Here is a 20444-nt window from a genome sequence, read left to right on the forward strand (position 1 = left end):
CATTTGCATCCAGCAAGGCATGAGAGAGGAACATGTCCTCTTGACCTTGGAGATGTCCAGCGCTTGCAGATCCATGGTTTCGGCAAGACTGGGTGCACAAGCTCTTCCGCATAAAGAAGGGGTCTCTAAATGCCCTCATACTCAAGTCTAGCCTGGGCCCTACTCCATCGCTATCTACTTTCTTTCTTTCTTTTTTTTTTTTTAAGATTTTATTTTCAAGTGAGCTCTACACCCAACGTAGGGCTGAAACACACAACGCCGAGATCAAGAGTCCCATGTTCCACCAACAGAGCCAGCCCCCGCTCCCCACTGCTGTCTACTTGTTAGCACAGACCAATCTGCCCAAACAGGGCCACTCCCTAAATCAGCCTCTGGACTTCCCATCAGCATCTAAGATGAGCACCTGAAGGAAAACAGCCAGGTAGGGCACAGACCTCAGTGCCGAGAAGACCCATTGGCGGTCACCGGATGTTGATAGACAACGGGTGAGGGAGCCAGTGGGCAGGACTTCTTCTGGTGGGGTGGAAGCAAGCAGGAGCCACTCAATGGATGCTGTTGACCCCAGAGCCTAAGCTGTGAGGGGCCATGGTGTTGACAGCTTCGACTCTGAAGACTGGCCTGTGCCCCACATGGAACACAAAGCTGTCCGAAGAGGAAGCACCTCTAATGCCACTTGGCCAGCCTCCCCATGATGTGTGAGGGTGCAAGAGGAGTTCTAGGGATGATGCCGCCAATTCTGTGGCCCTTGTGGAAGGCCCTGGGCTGTACCATGTGTAGGGTGCCCCCCTCCCCAGCCACAGAGTGCCCTGTTGGATCCAGAAGACCCCATCAAGCAGTCTCACTTGGGGGTCATCCAGCATTTGCCCCTCTCCTCACTATGATTCTTACCACGGGTTACAAAGACTTTCTTTGCAAAACCACGTCCAGAAGATTGAACTTCATATTCACGGGCCAGGTAGCATCCTGGCTGAGTTTTTCTAGATCCTGGAATGGGGTGGTCCAAAAAGAACGCCTACCCACCAAGTGCTAAGTCAGTCATCCTTGGCCGCTGGCTCTTCCTCCCATTCTGCTGCCACCTCGGTCCGTTTTTACCCGTTCTCCCGCAGCCTGGCGGCACTGAGATTTTCTGTGGCCGTTCTCACGTTAAAGAAGTTTGCCTTTCCAATCGGTAGGAGTCAGCTTGGGCAAATATGAAAGAAAGGTTTCTGTCAAGTTAGACTGTCCTACGTTCTTCTTTTTGCGAGTGAACCAGGACCCTGTCACTCCTTCAGGCAAATTCTGTTTTGGTTTGCAGGCTTTGGACGTCGAGGAACTAAACCATTTCTTTTTCACCATTCTCAGTGTCCAACTTCGGTAACTGTTGAGATGCGGTGTAGAAGTGATGGAGCAGACACAAAATAAATTTGACCTGGAGGCCACCTTTTTGTGCAAAGAGCCCCTTGAGGTGCATAAATGATCTCGCCCTCCAGTGGAACACCATTTGGAAAGCTGCCAAATAACACACTGCAGAAGTAATGCCAAATGGTCCCCTAGTGATCTGAGTAAATGCCTAACTTAGTTTTGCTATTCTGTGACCACCCCTAACTTCAGTTCTCTCTCTCGTGATGGGAGTATGTGTAGTATACATAGTGGTTAAAATCAGAGTCTTTAGAGTCAGACAGATCCTGATATTAAACTTGGGCATGTAACTTTACCTTTCTTGTGTTTTGGCTTTCCTAGAGGTAAGATAGAAATAATATCTATGGGGCGCCTGGGTGGCACAGCGTTAAGCGTCTGCCTTCAGCTCAGGGCGTGATCCCAGCGTTGTGGGATCGAGCCCCACATCGGGCTCCTCCACTATGAGCCTGCTTCTTCCTCTCCCACTCCCCCTGCTTGTGTTCCCTCTCTCGCTGGCTATCTCTATCTCTGTCAAATAAATAAATTCAAAAAATCTTAAAAAAAAAACAGAAATAATATCTAACTCAGGGTTAATATGAAGAGCAAATGAAAATTAAAGGCCAGCAAAGTGCTTGGTATACATATTTAAGTACTGGGCACACAGTGACTATTGTTTTCGTAATGATTTGGTGATATTCACAAAGAAAAATAAGAGGAGAGTATGTGCATGGATCAGCACAAAAGTGGCATCGCCGCTAGACAATAACGTAAAATGCAGGCCCTTCTGGCAAAGGCAGGTGCCACAGGATCAGTATAAAGGGCAGCATCTTAAAGATGCCTTTCAAGAAACTGTTTCGGGGGCGCCTGGGCGGCTCAGTCCATTAAGCATCTGGCTCTTGATCTCCGTTCAGGTCTTGATCTCAGGGTCGTGAGTGCAAGCCCCACATTGGGTTCCATGCTGGGCATGGAGCCTATTTAAAAGCAAGCAAGTAAGCAAGCAAGCAAGAAAGAAAGGAAGGAAGGGAAAAGGAAAGAAAGAAAGAAAAGAAAGGAAGAAAGAAAGAAAGAAGGAAAGAAAAGGAAAGAAAGAAAGAAAGAAAGAAAGAAAGAAAGAAAGAAAGAAAGAAAAAGAAAAAGAGAGAGAAAGAAGTAGAAAGAAAGAAAGAAGAAAGAAAGAAAGAAAGAAAGAAAGAAAGAAAGAAAGAAAGAAAGACTGTATTTACACAGTGTGTTCAGTAGGAGAAGCATGGAGACACTGCTTTGATTTGATGCAAGCTTATGGACAGATAACAGACAAATGAGTGAGTGAGAGAGCTGTATTGACTCCACAGACTGGAGCCCATCCCCTGGGTTTCAACATTTCTAAAGTTGGAGGGTATGGTGCAAAGACTGTGAATGTTCATTAGTATCATTTGGTTGTCCCCTCAGGTTCCTAAATTAGTTGTCTTCCAGAAAGCCATGAGTCTAGTAAAACTTCAGACTTCCGTCTACTTAGGTACAGGACACTGCTACACATTTGTCCAGCAACATAGAGCTTAACGTTGGTTACGTTTGACTGGGTGGAGAGCTTACGTTGGTTACGTTTGACTGGGTGGGTCTAAGGAATAGCTCATGTCAAGTCAGATTCCATGCTGATTACATGAACAGCAGCTTTTCACAAAGCAGGCTTACATGGATGGCTTGGCTACCATGGAAATCTTTACCATTGAATCCACACGGACTAAGAAATGGTCAGTTATGAAGTGTGCCCTTAAATTCTCCTACCTTCTTGTGGCTATTTCTTAGGAAATAATGATCCCACGGTGCCGATGGAAGCACTGGATAAGCTCCCCCCGTAACAAATTGGTGAGCCTCCCTGGCAGGGAGGCCCCTCTAAGCAGTGTGTAAGCTCAGCAAGATCGTATGGAAGCAGGCAGACACGAGGAATTAGGGTCCAGTGCTTTTCCCGCTAGGTTTTAGGATTTGGAACGTGTGTTTATTCTGTTTTGCTGGCTTCCCTTTTTCATGTGCCTTGTTCTGTTTTTCTTGTGTAGATTAAATGTGGACGGTATTAGGGTAATTACAGGCAGGACGTTTGGGTGGCGCATTAGCCCTCGATTCTGAGGCAGGATTTTTGACCGAGGCTCAGTGAATAGAAAAAAGATGATCTCAGTTTCTGCGGAACTCTAAGGAAGAAGTTAGAAAGTGGACTTTTTATTTAATAGAGTAAAAGGAAAAAAAAAAGGTGATAATGGAAGGCCAGGGAATGGAGTGTGAAGACTGAATGTAATACAAAGAAGTCAAAAAAAAGGGGGGGGGGAGTGATGTGTTCAGAGGGAACGCCTGGCAGTTCCATTTGGTTTGTGGTGGGAAGCCTCATTCCGCGAAGAGAGAGTAGCTTACAGGCTCGAGGTGTTTATTGCCAGCTCAGCATTTCACACCAGCAGTCTGGCCTGAATCTTTTGGAGCTGCCAGAAACTGCTCAGGGTTGCACAGATGTGTTAGCCTAGGAGTCTGAATTTAGGGCCTGATTCCTATCTTTTTTCACCTCTTTTGATTCTCACTGTAAGCTAACAGCGTGATTTGAGATCTGAAGATGAGTGGCCGCTTGTTAATGTCAGGGGCTTTGCTGTGTGGCCACAATGGTAACAGAACCTTACACAAGACATACGCACTCTCTACGACTTCTTCCAACCTGTCTGTGTAGCAGGATCTGCGTTTCTAACTACCAAAGGCTGTTGCTTCTGTCAGTCCCGCATAAATCATTGTAAAAGCCGCAAATATGTTTGAAGCCCATCTTACTTTAAGGCACTGCCTGATTCCGGTGGAGGATGGGCAGTGAGGTGCAAATGACCCTAGTGTTTCTCCTTTTTCCTTTAATTTTCCTCTCCTGCCTCCCCTTCCCCACCTACTGCCCCCTCCTTTTTTTCCCCTGAGTCAAAACCTAGCCAGTAGTATTGTTGGTAGAAAAATCTGGTTTTGACTTGTAAGCTGAGCAAGTTAGATCAGAAGGGCGCTAAGAGGGAATAAAAGCGAAGGTCCTTCTTAGTCCAGAATTGCTTTTTGGTTCAGGATTTGTCAGTTGAGGAATTCCTATTTCTTTTCCTTTTCGCCTTTCCATCTTTAGCGTGGTCTAGCCCGGCGGTCGGCAGACTTTGGCCTTCTGGGCTAGGTCTGGTCCACTGCCTGTTTTTGCCTGGCCCAAAAAGCTAAGAATGGTTTTCATATTTTCAAGTGATTGGGGGGGAAGTTTCAAAAGAAGAGTAATATTTTGTGACACATGAAAATTACGTGAAATTCAAATTTCATTGTCCATAAATAAAGTTATTTGGGGACATAGCTGCCTTCATTCGTTCACCTACTGCTTGTGGCTGCTTTCCTGCTACGGGGCAGAGATGAGCCGTTGCAACAGACACCATATGGCCCTCAAAGCCTGAATTATTTACTATCTGGTTCTTTACGGGAAAAACCTGCCAAGCCCTGCTCTAGGCATTTCACGTGAATCTTTCCAACTTTTCAGAAGATTGTCAGTTATCTCTTAATTCCTTACTGCTTTCAAGAAAATGCAGAAATGCAGACACTGTGGTATGATTTCCTTTCGGTTAGCCAGGGATTTGGAAATTGTGTGACAGACTCCTAAGAAAGGTCTCAGGAAGAATAGGGGTGAGAAGTGGGGAGGAAACAGGAAGTATCTTATGAAATTTTAAATCAAATATCATTTTCATCCCTTTCCAAAAATCTATAAGATGGGACGTCTCTGATGGTTTGGGGAAGGAAAGGAAATATTGGTTTCAAACAGTACCCAGCTGCCTATTCTTAGAGCCTCCTTGATATTTGCTCTGATAAAAACATAGAAACTCCAATTAAGATCGCTTTTCTCCATTGACATCTTAATTTCGTGACTTTTTAGTTTTTTTCAAGATAGGTTTTTTGCCTAAGTGAAAAATCAAAATTGTTTTTCCCTTGGGGCGCCTGGGTGGCTCAGTCGTTAAGCGTCTGCCTTCGGCTCAGGGCATAATCCCAGGGTCCTGGGATCGAGCCCCACATCGGGCTCCCTGCTCCACTGGGAGCCTGCTTCTTCCTCTCCCACTCCCCCTGCTTGTGTTCCCTCTCTCTCTGGCTGTCTCTCTCTGTTGAATAAATAAAATCTTTAAAAAAAATTGTTTTTCCTGATGTTCCACTTTCCAAACATTTTGCTTCATAGGTGCTGAACTACCGGTTTATACTTGGGGAAACGGAGGCTAGGAAAAACTAGTTGAACTCTGGTGATAAAGAGCAGTGGAGATAGAGGCCCATCTTCAGTATTCCAGAGCTTGCCCCAAGGGCTGCCGCTTCTTCTTTGAAGGTGACTTTGATGGCACCCCTAAGAACGTTCCCCTTTTCTTGAGAGAGATTCCCAGTTACCTTTCACTCGGTGGGGGATTTAAATTTCCTCATTTGGACACATCTGAAAAAGAGAGGACAGTGCCTTGTTTTTTCACTCTTACCCCCGTGAAAACAGTAGAGGAGGGGAAAGGCTGGAGGCAGGCAAAAAGGAAATCTCTGAAACTAGAGAAAACTCAAACAAATTGTGGCCAGCCGACTCAGCATTCCTCACCCACAGTTGGTCCTAATTAAGGAGACTCCCGTTAAACAGCTCAACTTTCTGCTCTTTTTTTTCCCCCTTTGCTCTGGCCCTGCCAGCTGACATGGCAGAGCTCTAACGAAACCACACCTCGGAAACAGTCTCTCATGTCTTCCCCTTCTACTCTCACTTCTGTCTCTTGCCCACTACCCTGCAATGACCCTTTCCCACGTTAAGACCCCAATAAAATATATTGACACCTCTAATCCAGTTGCGTCCATTTCGTCCCAGAGAGCGCTCCAGAAGCCGTTTGCAGGGCTGGAGCTGTGCATCGTCTCGTTAGAGAAGCCCACGTCCAACCTGATTTCATCATAAAAAGGTGGAATTTCTCCAGGATTAGTTTGCTGCCAAGTCAAAGCGCTAACTCCTTCCACTTTGCTTGACTCCTTGATTTTCTCACTCCGTAGCTTCTCCTGAGCCTAGCTGATGGATTTGGATATTTTATTTCGGCTCTAATGACCTGTGTGGCCTTATGATCAAAAGCTTAATATTAATCTTTGCATTGGAAACGACTGAATGATGGAGGTGGTCAGCGTCCCATGTAGCCTACTGGTGGTGGGGGTGTTGATGGGTAGATAAAAAATAAGGTAGTTTTCATCACTTAATGGTTATATTAGCCTGCCCGGGCTACTTTGCCAAAATACTATAGACTGGGAGACTTAAACAACAGAAACTTCTTTTCTCACAGTTCTGAAGGCTAAAGTTATAAGATTGAGATGCTGTCAGGTTGGGTTTCTCGTCAGATCTCTCTTCGTGGCCTGTAGACAGCCATCTTCTCTCAGTGTCTCTGCATGACCTTTCCTCTGTACACAGGAAGAGCTCTCTGGTGTCTCTTCTTCTTCTTACGAGGATACCAATTCTGTCAGATTAGGTCTCCACCCTAATGACTTCATCTAGCCTTAGTCACCTCCCTAAAGGCTCCATCTCCAAATGTATCATGGGGAGTTATGGCTTCCCTTTAAAGATTTGCAGGGGGAAGGGACACAATGTCTATAACGATGGTCTAGCCTTAAGAAACTCTCTTAACTTTAGAGCAAAGATGAAATGCCAGAATCAAGAAGGCAGTGCTTTGAAGCATGGTGTTATGAGGCAAGATGATAATTTTAAAAGCTTTTTTTTTCTAGGCCATAGACATTTGAGAATCTGAAAGTATGTTCCAAGTCCAGAAAATTGCACATAGGCACAGAATTTTGTATGTAACTGCAAGGGCATCCAATTCTCCAGACCAATTAAGGACTCGATGCTGGGGGGCGAGTTCTCTCAAAGCATTCTTGCCTCTGGTGAGATGACGTCTGTACAGATTTGGGCAGAGGGTACGAAAGGAAAACATATGGCTTGATTTTGACCGAATGGGGTTCTGCTTAGGGCTGAGCCTGTGATCCTACGGCCACTGCTCAAAAACCTTAGGCCCCGTAGGAAGGGAGAGCGAGCTCCAGCGGACGAGCCAATGGTCACTGTAACTTGAGCAAGAGTTGAGATGGGCTACAACTGGGGCCGAGCAGACAGAAGTTTTCTCACTTCTCTGTTACATCAGGCATCCTCAGAAATAACAGAAGTCCTTTCTCAGTGAGCACATTACGGCAACGTTTCATAGGCTTGGCGGGCTAACAGCCTTGCGTTTATTTACATTATCCCCTTTCTACATGCCACAGGGAACGTTGGCAGTCACTGTAGAAATTATGAGCTGAGTGACTTCAAAGAAAAAGACAACAGTGGAAATCTGTGATTTCTGAATTTTACAGAATAGCCAAGGTACAGTAGGGCATTGGGGCCTAATTTCCTTGGTTTTTTGTATCAGCTGGCTTTGCTCTCCAAGAAATACCTTCAAACTTTGGGGTATTAAGGCTCCAAAGCTGTGCTATTTCCTGATTTTTCAATGGTGCCAATAGTACCATGTAAGCTAATCTGTAGGAATTAAATCTGAATTTTGGGTTCCCAGCCTACAGTCATTCACAAAATTAGCCTCAGCGTTTGAGAGCTGAACAAAATTAGATAGTTCTGTGATTCAAACTGGAATTTAGGAAGTGTCTTTAATAAGTCACTGAAACCATTAGTTTTCTTATGCGCTGGAATCCTGGTATGAGCTTACTGCCAAAATATCAAGGAGGCCAAACTGATGTTCCTAATTGTACATATCCTCCAATTTCATATCAGACTCTGGTTACCTGGTTCTTTAGAGTCCCTTCTTCTGGGTGATCTTTACCCCTGACTTGGCAAACCCTTAGCTCAGAAAATTTACATTGGCTTCTTCTCCCCCTCCCCCCTCTTCCTCTAAATCTCTCCCTCTGTGCAATTCGTCCTTTCCTCCCATTGCCTGGCTTTTTGGCCAGATCAGGCTAGCTTGCCGTGGTCTCTGCCAAACCACAGACATGTAATGAAGCAGACACTGTACTCCCCCTTGCTCTTGGAGTGCTCTGAGGCCATATGGGGGTGGGGAGCGGGAGAGGTTACCGACTTTGAGAACTTCGGAGATACTTGAGTAGAATGTTGGTTTCTCTACATGGCCTTGATTCATTTGCAAAACTGAACATCACAAACTTGCCCAATTACATTCTGACTCTTTCATTATCTTTTTCTTTTTTTTTAATCACTTATCCTCCTTAACCTCTCGAAGGCTCTCTGAGGACTGTGGCTGATAATTCAGTTCATGTATTCAACAATTCTACCACATTTGGTGCCATCAAGGAATGGATAAGCTGAGGTTTAACTGCACACCATAGCTTTCCCAGGTCATGGATCAACTGTGATCGCTGTAGCAACTAATGAACTCCAGCTCTTCAAAGCTGACATTTCATCGACCAAAAGTTTCCTGTTTAGGACAGCGCTTTCCAAAGATGCAAGTCACATATGTAATTTAAAATTTTCTGGTAGAGACGTTTTAAAAAGTAAAACAGGTGAAATCAATTATAACATGTTTTCTTTAACCCAATATATCTAAAATGTTATTTTAGTATGTAATATGAAGTTGTTAGTAAGATGCATTATAATCTTTTTTCATACTAAGTATTTGAAATCTGGTACTAAGTCTTTGAAATCCTACTGCACATCTCAATTTGGGCTAGCCACGTTTCAAGTACTCAGGAGCCACGTAAGGCCAGGAGCTCCCATGTAACACGGGTCTAGAAGACCACCACCTCGTTAACAAAGGAGGGCAAGTGAGTCCACTTGCTGCAGGGACCAGAGATGGAACATCACTGACTAATTCTCTCATTAGGAACCCACGTCTCCACGGCTGTCTGAGTGACCTTTGGGGAAGGCTGAGCTCGCTCCCGGCTGAGTGGCTCACCTCCAGGAATGGGCCTGAACAAAGTAGAAAAAACAAATGAAGAATGGGGTATCTTGGGAACTTTGGCTTGAGCAGAATTCAGAACATGTTCCCTTGTTCAGGTGTACCGGACAAGGCTTAGGTCAGCAAAGGTTGTCATTTCTGTCCTTTGACTCCGTTTCTTCCTGTTACGCTTTCCTCCTATTAAGAGTTTAGAATCCACTACTACTCTTCTGTAGCAGACAAGTGCTGAAGCAATGGCCAGACATGAACATAAATATATGTGATGTTGAACCATATGAAAGTACCCATGTTTAACCACTTTTTTACCTACAAAACTGACAATTTCATGTGGTTTAACTTATTATATTTCATCCTAGAAGCCAAGAGTATTCTTGAGGTTATAAGCAAGGAAACCTGTATCTAAACTCTGACCTGGTTGCTGGTTTAGTCCAAGGAAGTTATGGAAATTTTTAAGATGAAAGCAAGCAGGTCGTGATCTCATGAGTTTGGGATCCAGCCCCCCATCAGGCTCCGCACTCACAGGCTCCATACTCAGTGGGAAGTCTCTTTGAGATTCTCTTCCTCTCCCTCTGCCCCTCCCCCCACTTACTCTCTCTCCCTCCCTCACTTCTTTCTCTCTCTGTCTCTGTCTCTCAGATAAATACATAAATCTTTAATAATAATAATAATAATAAATAGATGAGAGCAAGTATCAGGAATGTATTCTGGTCCATAGAAAGATATACTCTTTAAAGTCAGCCTGGTCCATTTCTAGCCATAAAGTTAACCTCCCCAGGAGGACAGATTAATTTTGAGTCTCTTTATGTATTTAACTCTATCTTGGACTGATCCTAGACCAAACTTCATGTACTCTTTTCCCTGTCCCCTTGAAGTACCAAGAGTAACTTCAGTTTCAGGGGCAGATGTCATGAAATACTCTTGGCTGCAGAACTATCCAATGGCATCATTACGTAAAGCACTTATATTCTCAAAATATTCCTTTTGTGTTGATCCATAGCCATCCTGGCTCTTAGGAAACCTAGAGCCAGGGTCGTCACATTTGCTAGCCTCCCACTCATTTTGGCTGTCAGATTGCCATCAGATCTCAAGTCTGAGCTACACTTTGTCTTACCATTAGTCACTGTTTCCTGTTTAACTGCCTGACCTAGGCCACTGTCCATCAACTCCAGCAAGTGAGACGGTATCAAGAGCTGTGGCTATTGATGACCTTTACCGCTGTGTCCCATTTGATGTTGTGTGTCTCATACAATACAGTCACCCTTGTTGGTACAGTGATGGGGACTGAAAAGCCTCCCAAGTCTAACTCTGGCTTCTTTATATAAGTAGTTGGTGATTTAGTTCTCAGACGTTGGGTACACTGGGGTCAAACAGCTTCCTGCTGTCTTGGAGCCTATTTCCAGTTTAGATGGTAAAGCATTGCCCTTGTTTTCCTAGATGGGAGAGCAAGAAGTCCTAAGTATCTCCTTGTGATATAATCTTAGGCTTCCAATTCCATAAACTCTGCCTGTGAGTAAAAATAATCACCCCGAAATCCCATTTCTTTTTTTTTTTTTAATTTTATTTATTTATTTGACAGAGACAGACAGCCAGCGAGAGAGAGAACACAGGCAGGGGGAGTGGGAGAGGAAGAAGCAGGCTCCTAGCAAAGGAGCCTGATGTGGGGCTCGATCCCAGAACGCTGGGATCACGCCCTGAGCCGAAGGCAGATGCTTAATGACTGCGCCACCCAGGCGCCCCCCCGAAATCCCATTTCTTAAAACCAGCCTATTATAGATATTTCTCCACTTTCAGAGGAGAAAGTCAGCTTCTGTGTACAGAGCTCTTATCCATTAAGTGGTAAATAATCAGTGAAGTTTGGTTACTGACTCACCAGGCATATATATTCCGGACAAATGGAGAAACGATTCAGTAGTCAAGTCTGACTTTTTTTTTTTTTTTAAGATTTTATTTATTTATTCGACAGAGATAGAGACAGCCAGTGAGAGAGGGAACACAAGCAGGGGGAGTGGGAGAGGAAGAAGCAGGCTCATAGCGGAGGAGCCTGATGTGGGGCTCGATCCCATAACACCGGGATCACGCCCTGAGTCAAAGGCAGACGCTTAACCTCTGTGCCACCCAGGCGCCCCTCAAGTCTGACTTTTAAGAACCATGCTGTGCTGGAGAAGCAATGAGGATTTTTTCCTATGTAGTCACAAGCTAGTCCACCCTTCCCACTAGCTAGCCCACACCCTTGGCCCTCTGGCTGTCTGCAGGCTCCCTTGGCTATTCAAGTTCTGTGGAATGGCTGGACCTGAAATATGGGGAGCAGACTGTGTGAGAGAAGTCTGGGAGGGGTGGCCAGTCCTAGCCAAGAGCTACGTTAGTGTTGGTGCTTTTCCCAGAGGGGAGGAGTGTTCCCTGTCCTGTGCATTGCCATGTGTCTGTACAGACACAAACAGAACAGTGTTCAGTTGAGCTGGCCTCCTCACAGTCCTTCTTTTCATCCTGCAGAGGAGATGGGGTGCACCAGAGTATCCCTAAGACTGTGGTATCAGTGCCAGGAAGTGGGCAATAGAACAGAAAGAGGAATCTGTTGCTATTCTTACAGCCCTAGATGGAGGGTTTGATGAATTAGCCCTCAAGAAGCTGATTTATTGAAAGGAATGGTATAGTGTCACAATACAGGCACTCCCACCCAAATAACAAGAATAAGCTGGATAAACAACAAACATAACTTAGAAAACTAACAAATAACTAAGAATGCAAAGTATTCAAATTGAACTAAATTCCAGAAAGGAACGAGTCCTTCCTAGGAGAGAAAAAAATGCATGGCCAGCTTTCATTCTAGAGGCACAGAAGCAGGAGGAGTAAACCTACCATAGGTGAGAATAAGGAGAAAGTAGTTCAACTTCATACAAAACTTTTGAAGGCTACATGTTGGCTGGTCTAAGGAAACTAAATCCCAGAGCAAATATCGTACCCACCCACCCCTCATTCTTTCCCATGAGGACTTTGCTTAATACACACAATGGCAGCAAGTTGACAATGGAGGGCAGGGCAGAAAGATGAGAAAGACATCCCCCTCCCTACCCAGTGTACAGAGAGCATTCATTGAATCCCTAGCAGTAACACACTACAGAGGAATTTGAGAACAAGGCAGGAGGATAGAAAAAAGACCCCTTCAAAGCACAGTGGCCCTTCACTGAATATATAGAAGCAGACCGCCAAGAGTAAAGAGAACTCCACAGCAGCCCAAAAAGCTGGGGGCGGGGCTATAAAGCATAGAGATATTGGGAGTCTCACTATGATCAGATCCCAAGCCCTACTGAGACAATCTTGATCCTACCCTCAAAACATTTGAAACCAGTGGTGCATTGATTTTAACCAAAGAGACAACAAAGCCCAGACCTAGCTCTGCTACAGATAAGACTGACTCAGCTCCTCCTAACAGCCTGACGGAGGAAGGGGCACATCTTTTCTAGGTATATGTATTGCCGTTCTTTGTTTACATACATCTGGCATATGATAAAAAGTTATAAGACTCATGAAGAGGCAGAAAATATAACTAAGAGAAAAAATAGTCAATAGAAGCAGACCTACGGATGACCCTACTATTGAAATTAACAGACAACATTGTAAAATGCTTTCTGTAAATATTTTTAAGGATCTAGTAGAAAAGGTGGATTATATTCTTGAATAGATGGAGAGTTTAGGCAGAGAACTGGAAGTTCTAAAAAAAAAAAAGAATGTTTGTAAATTCCCTCTGAAACAAGGATTTCTTGGTAACAAACTACTAATCATTCTTGGAGAATAGGTAAGAAGCAGTTCCAAAATTGTAACCCCTTCCCTATGCATTCCTACTTTCACAGAAGCCAGGAGTTCAAGTCCGCAAATGTGTACAAGCCCACTATGTATAAGATATTGTATGAGAGGTACAAAGATGAATGAGACTCAGTCCTACCCCTCAAGGAAATACAGTCTAGTGTGCGTAAAAGAGGATGAGATTTCTTCTGATAAGGAAGATCATGGAAAGCCTCATAGAAAACTTGGTTTGATCTGGGCATTGAAGAAACGTAAGATTTCAAAACACAGAGCTAGGGAGAAACCCATGGAAAGTAGGTAGGGTTTGTGTACATTGTTGTCAAGTCCCTGTAATATTGCCAGGACTCCAGAATCTTCAGCAGGACATAGACGATTGCACAGTGATCATAAGACTGGCTCTTCAAGCAGACTTGTACTTCCAAAAAGAAATTAGGTGAGACAGCCGGTCACCTGATAGGAATCCTAGAGGACATAGGAATTTGCAGCAGGGTGGGACTAGGGAAAAGGAGACGAGCATTGTGTTCATCTGTATCCTAACATGACAAAGTCGTATTTCTGGATTTTGTTGGGAAATTGAATCACTCCTTTCTCCGAATCCTCTTTATGTATGTTGTCTATTCTTCATATATGGTATTCATTTCATGTCTATGTCTTCTTCCTTGGATTGTGAGCTCATTCTGATAGTCATTCATTTTAAATGCCCATGCCGCTGAAACTGTCACATAAGTATGAGGAGCTCAATGAATGTTTGCCAAATTGAAATTTAATTTAATCCTAGGCGGAGTATATAGGACTTGAATTCAGATAGTCTGGCTACAACATCTGTGCTCCTAATCACCACCCTATGTTAATGATGGCTCGTGGGTAATCTTGAATAGTGGGTCTCACAATTTTGATTTTATTCTATCAACCATGAAGAGCTAATGAAGGTTTGGTAAGTGCTACACTTATGGGTGATGATTAGGCTTCTGATTATATTCAGTGTGTGTTGGAAGGAGGGAAACTTTATAGACAGTGGGGTCAGTAAGAAGGCTTTTATGGTGGTTTGAGTGAGAGGACATTAGCTCTGAACCAGAACAAAAGCAGGAGAAATGTAGAGGGAAAAGAAGATTTCAGAAGCAAGTGGTTACCATCAGTAAACTTCTTGAGGAGGGAAGTAAAGAAAAAAGAGTTAAAGTCATACTGAAGTTATTGATAAAGTGACAGGCGGAAAAAAAAAAAAACCTGACATTTTTCAGGGAAACAGGAAATGAGAAGTTTGAGATTTGGAGGGAGGATTAAAGGATATGAGGCGATCAGTAAATGAAAAAATGAATATCCTGCTGAGAAAAATCTTTAATTTACTGCTATAACCTGTTCCAGTGCTTTAGAAATATCCCTTGACAAGAGTCATTTTCATCATCTTGTTTATATCTGACTTAATCTCTCATCTGTTGATTCCGACTTATTTTCTCTTCTATTCTGAGGGTGGATGAAAATGGTGAAGTGTCATTATTCCTCTAACAGCCTTTCCAGAATGAGCACTTTCACACCAAGAAAGCAAATGGTGCAAACGTACAAGAGGACATTTCTCTTTCATATCAGTTGCCTGTTGGTGATGGTCTGGATTTGTAAGTAGGCTGGATTACTAACGAATATTAACTTCTCTGCATTCTGTTTTTCTAGTAAATTTAGACCTAGCTCGTTGCTGCCTAGCCCTCTTTACTGCACCTGAGATCTATGTGAGGAAGCAGTTTGAAAGAGAAATAGAAAGATTGCAAAACCCAGCTTAGAGCGAGCAGAGAGAGATTATTTGCGCCAAGTAACAGATGCAGTAGCTCTCCCGAGCTCTGAGCCCTGCCCTCCTCTTTATTGTTTTGGTGCCATGTCTATTTATTTATTTTTTAAAGATTTTATTTATTTATCTGAGAGAGAGGGAGCACACAAGCAAGAGAAGGGCAGAGGAGGAGAGGGAGAAGCAGACTCCCCGCAGAGCAGGGAGCCCAATGCAGGGCTCCTTCCCAGGACCTGGAGATCATGACCCCCGAAGGCATATGCTCAACTGACTGAGCCTCCCAGGGGCCCCCCTGGTGTCATATTTAAGCCGCTTGTCTTTCTCCCTCTTATCTTGAATGACCAGGCAGTTACTCTATAGTAAATCTGGCTCGTTTGTTAGCTGAGAGAGTCTGCAAACTCTTCTAAAGACTTTCTGTTGTTAGCCCTTAGGCAGTCATGTTTCAGGAGGGACAGTGTCCATCCAGCCTCTTTTCTCCCAGGGTCTTGATTCTTCAAAACATCATCTAGATGGTTCCTGCTGGCTCTTCCTGGTTTGGTGACGGAACTCCAAAGTTAATGCGTCCTCTCCTCACTCTACTCAAAGTCTACCCATCAGAACGTCTAATCCAAAAGAGCAAAACTCTGTGAAGTGTCACTTAGGGGTGTTTTGCTGCTGGTAGCATTAATTTAATATATTTTACAACTACCACAAGGGTAAAATGATCATAAAGGGTTTGGGGTTTCTTTTTTTTCCCCTTTTTTTTTCTTATTAATATATTATTTATTTGTCTTCCCTCTGTCAAATCCGAAGCCAACCACTGTCCCTAGGCTGCCTGGGGAGGTATAAGAAAAAGAGCTTACAGGACAGATAAGACATGGGAGAAAGACCTAGGGAGGGAGGTGGAGATGGCTCCTTCACGTGGCAAAGAGGATGAGAAAGGCCACCATCAGGCAAAAGAGCTGTAGGGCCTCGAAGAGGGCAGAGCCCAGAATGGAGTTAGGAGAACAGCCTTTGCTTCAGAAAGGGGTTCGTGGCATAACCAATGATGAGACTCCCAAACACAGTCCCAATTCCAGCCCCAGAGCCAGGCCCCCCTACCGTGGCAGCCCCAGCCCCAGTGAACTTGGCTGTTGTGTGGATGTCCCTTGAAATGGCACTGGTTCAGAAGCTGCGGGTGGAGTAAGTGAGGTCAGGGGACGTGGGGCTGCCGAGCTGCTGAGACTGTCATCTGTCAGTGTCTCCAGGAGTTTTAGCACCACTGCAGACGGTGTTCATCTCAACAGCGGAGAGGTGCTCCTCACCAAGCAGGGTGGTGGAGACGAACTTTGCACCTGGCGTCCATTTTTAGGGGACGACTGGCTGTGGCACTCCTCTCCCAGTGCGGAGAAGACGGGCGGGGTTCTTTTTTCCTTAAGTCTTAACACGGCAAGGACAAAGAATAGGAGAAGGAAGAGATAATAGCCACAAAATTTGGGGAAGTTGGAAATCAGAATGGCAAGTGTGAACTGATTTAACCGACTTAAAGCCGAATCCTAAGCCAGGAGTGGGGAAGGCTGCACAGCCATTATGTTTGCAGCCCAGAACCCTCAAAAAGCCTGGTAATTGGTGACACCAGGGACCCTTAGCTGGGGAAAAGATGAAACTAAAAACAAGAGTATTGGTTTAAAATTTATGTAAGAAACACTTAGACTCTGAGATCCTCTCCTTTGCTACTTCCTGAAAGGCAACTGCCCTTCCACTCCAGTCAGGAGTTTGGAAGATTCCTCTCTAGGAAATCTGACCCTCCACCCCAAGAGAAAAAACTTAAATAAGTCCAATCACATCTCCCTATACTGAAACCATAATTGACAAAGTCCCACCAATGTACACAAAGCTTCTAAATAACCCATAACGGCTGTTCCAGTCTTACCTATGCACGAACAGCCACGGATCATCCGACAACTAAGAAGGGTCTGTAACCTGAAAGTCTCACCCATACAAACAGAGAAAAGCTACTTGGAACCAGAAACTGTACAAAGAGATTATAAACCTGCCCCTCCGAATAAATGAGTGAATGAATATCTTTGAGAGTTAAGAGAAGACATGGCATCCTTGAAAGAAAGAACAATATACTATTTTTTAAGTACCCTTAAAATTTTAAATACGATAGCAGAAATGAAAATTTTAACGGAGGCAGCCGAAGGTAAAATTGAAGTCACTGCCCAAAAAGTAGAGTTAAAAAATAAATATATGTAATGCTGGACAATAAGAAAGACAATCAGAGTATCAGCCTCAAAGTCTATCATCTGAGTAATAGACATTCTAGAAGAGAGATCTGAAAAATGGAGAGGAGAAAGTCCTCAAAGAAATAATGCATGAAAATTTCTAGATTAAAAGGGCCTAGGAAGGTATCCAACTCAATGGATAAAACTCATATAGTTTTATACCATACCAAGGCATGTCATTAATGATATTTTCGAGCACCAGGGAAGATGCTAAAACTTTCCAGAGAGAAAGAAACAGGTCACATATTAAGGACAAGGGATCAGGATGGCAACAGTAGAGGCCAGACAATGGAGCAATGGCTTTAAATTCTACTTTAGGTTCTATGGCTAGCCAAAATTTCACACGTAAAAACAGAATAAAGACATTGTATAAAGTGTCAAATCTTACCAGTTTGCTTCCCAAGCATCTTTTTCCAGAAATCTCCTAGAAGAGGTACTTCACTAAAACAAGAAAGTAAACCAACAAAGAGGAAGACTGAGGTTCTAACTCCAGAGCCTGGTAAAGAGAACCAAGCTGATGAGGTGTGGTGCCATAATGTCAGCTATTCGGCAGATCCAGAGGGCAAAAAGCTAGAACACAGAAGCATGGGGATATTCTCGAAGGAAGCACAAGAAGCTGTTAACAGTGGTTACTTTAAAAGTACAAGTGGGAGGGCAGAAAGGGGGCATTTTTCCTTTTTCCTGCTATAATTCCATGTAATGTTTGAGTCTTTACTATCTCATCCATTACTTCCCTAACACTTGCCTTAAGGAAGGAAAATTCGCTCCCTCCAGTGGAACATTTCCAGTGGACGTGCTTAACCCTTGGGTAACGACAACAGAATTTTTCTTTTGTCCAGAATCTCCAAGGGAATTGTCTTAGGAAATCTTTAAATCCTCTAGCCAACGTTGCCCAAGAATTTTAGGCTGATACTCTCTCACTTTAGGAAAAGACTCTGTGAGTTGGGAAGAATGTCTTTTGGGCAAGGAGGACCGAAAACCCTCTCTGAGAAGATGCACTCCCCTCCTTTATTTTCCTGTTAGGCTTTCCGAAAATGTAGGGCAAAGGAAAGGTTTTCTTTAGACTGGTAGACTGCGGCAGCCCTTCTTCTTCCTTTTTTTTTTTTTTTTTTTTTTTTTTTTTTTGCAAGAGCCCTTCCATAAGACTTTTCTCCACTCCAAGACCTTCATTACCAATAATTAATCTCAGATGGAAGGTTCAGTGCCACAGGCTTCCTCTGTCTTTGACCCAAGAGAACATGTTGTGAATAGTTTGTTTGTTCGCTTGCCAGAGATCTTATCTTGACCCAGAAGAACTGATAGGATCATAAAGCCAGGATTGATCTTTCCTCCTCAGTATTCTTTCTCTACAAAACAGAGGCTGTGATATTTTAGCCCAAAATAAATGCGGGATTAATATATGTCATGGGTGGGGGGAAAAGAGGTTGCTTGTTTTAATAAGGGCTGTATTTCTTAGTAATAAAATTGAAATCACTCTGTAGTGTGTTCTAATCCCTATGCTGTCTTTGCTCTTTCTCAATGTATTTGGATTAATCACTCCAGAGCAACCAAGCCAAATGTCCAAACCACCCACTTTCCTATTCCCAGCAAATAAATTAGAGGGAGGCCAGCTGAAATCTGGGCCAAGCACTTAGATGGTTTGTATGTCTGACTTTTGTTCCATGATGATCTGAAACTCAAAATAAATCAAAAAGGAAAAATTGTCCAGATACCAGCTAATTCACAAAAAACATCTCCAGCCTCTTAATCCCTCACACACGCAAAGCCGATAAACAAACCTGTGAACACAGATGCAAGGATTTAGAGAACGATTCCTAAAGGCACAAACAAATGCTCTCATATTGCAGTCTTCCTGAAGTCCATGTTGAGTTTTGGACTCTGAAACTTGAATGAAATCTGAAGGACTTTTTCGGGTCCAGAAGGAAGTAACAGAAATGGTGGAAGGCGTAGAACACAGGACATGGAGACAAATTTTGAACCAGGAGACAGATTTTGAACTCAGAAAATAATGGGAAGAAGAAGCTTGCAAACAGCCAATAAGGACAAAACAAAAGGAAGTTGATATCAATGGCAGAGGGGCTATTTTAGTTCAGATGGTTAAGAATTAACTTTCTAACTGCAAAAGTTGTTGAACGCGAAGATGAACAGCCAAGGGAATGTGGTAGAATCCAGGCTCCAAAAAGATGGAGGCTGTGCTAATTTCACTTAGTATATGAACTGGGGTTCTTTCTAGAAAGACTTACAGATAGATACCCAGCAACATTCTCTCCCAGATACCCCAAATCGGATATTCCCAGCAATTGACAGAAAAAGGAAACCATTCAGCACAAATTTGGTGCTTCCGCTTGGCCACAGCACCTTAAGTGTGGTTCATTTATGAGCAGAGCGGTACATGCTGCTTGGAAGCTAAGCCCAATCCTGGGGTCGAGGAACTGTATAAACAGGGGAGCAGTGAGAAGGGATAGGTCCAAGGGGTCCTAAGAAAAAAATAAATCTTTTTCTGGCCCTTGTTACCGGGTATGGAAAATTTTGGAAAAGAGAGGGAAGATACCTGGAGAACACATCCAGAAATGAACGAAGACATGGTAACTAAAGGAGGGAGACCATCGATCGGGAGAAGAAATGGTATAATTAGATTGAGCGAAGAATTACCTGGTCTTTACAGTATCCCTGTTAAGGAGATGTAACATCTTCCTTTGCCAGGTAAAGACCGAGTCTCTTCCTTTTATGAAAGAACACCGCCAAATTATATTTCAAGCTACTGGCAAACCCAGGACTAACCTTCAGGCTTTCTCCTCTTGGCCAGTCTGTCTACTGGAATACAGCCATTCTTCCATGCATATGACAGTTTTATTTCTTGCCTTGGCTTCTGTTTTGTGCTTTTTTTTTTTTTTAAGATTTTATTTATTTGACAGAGAGAGAACTGGAGAGCACAAGCAGGGGGAGTGGCAGAGGGAGAGGGAGAAGCAGGCTCCCCGCCGAGCAGGGAGCCCCATGCGGGGCTCCATCGCAGGACCCTGGGATCATGACCTGAGCCAAAGGCAGTCGCTTAACCAACTGAGCCCCCCAGGCGCCCCACCTTGGCTTCTGTTTTAACTGCTAACCTTTATCTCCTGTCCTACAGCTGGGATGAAAGCAGCTCTATCAGCAGTGGGCTCAGTGATGCCTCGGACAACCTCAGCTCAGAAGAGTTCAATGCCAGCTCCTCCCTCAACTCCCTCCCAACGACTCCCACTGCTTCTCGCAGGAACTCTACAATAGTGGTGAGTTGACAAACACCTAGGCCACCCTGTCATGATGAACCACAGGGCAGACGGGTTTGCACATACACCCACCCACTCTGTGGGATTGGTT

General features: G+C 43.9%; 1 protein-coding gene and 1 pseudogene across 12 annotated transcripts in view; one reads left to right on the forward strand and one right to left on the reverse strand.

Moving 5' to 3' along the window:
• The window catches only part of NAV1 (neuron navigator 1), a 242987-nt gene that overhangs the window by 187396 nt on the left and 35147 nt on the right, over positions 1–20444 (forward strand). For all 12 annotated transcript variants that reach the window (XM_026480666.4, XM_057315710.1, XM_044377764.3 and 9 more), the window contains one exon: positions 20215–20353. In XM_026480666.4, coding sequence (XP_026336451.3) covers positions 20215–20353 — 139 coding nt within the window. The remainder of the gene's footprint in view (positions 1–20214; positions 20354–20444) is intronic.
• LOC123000173 (uncharacterized) lies at positions 15594–16054 on the reverse strand (annotated as a pseudogene).

The sequence above is a fragment of the Ursus arctos genome, unplaced genomic scaffold (genome assembly GCF_023065955.2).
Source record: "Ursus arctos isolate Adak ecotype North America unplaced genomic scaffold, UrsArc2.0 scaffold_2, whole genome shotgun sequence".
In the NCBI taxonomy this organism is placed as follows: Eukaryota; Metazoa; Chordata; class Mammalia; order Carnivora; family Ursidae; genus Ursus; species Ursus arctos.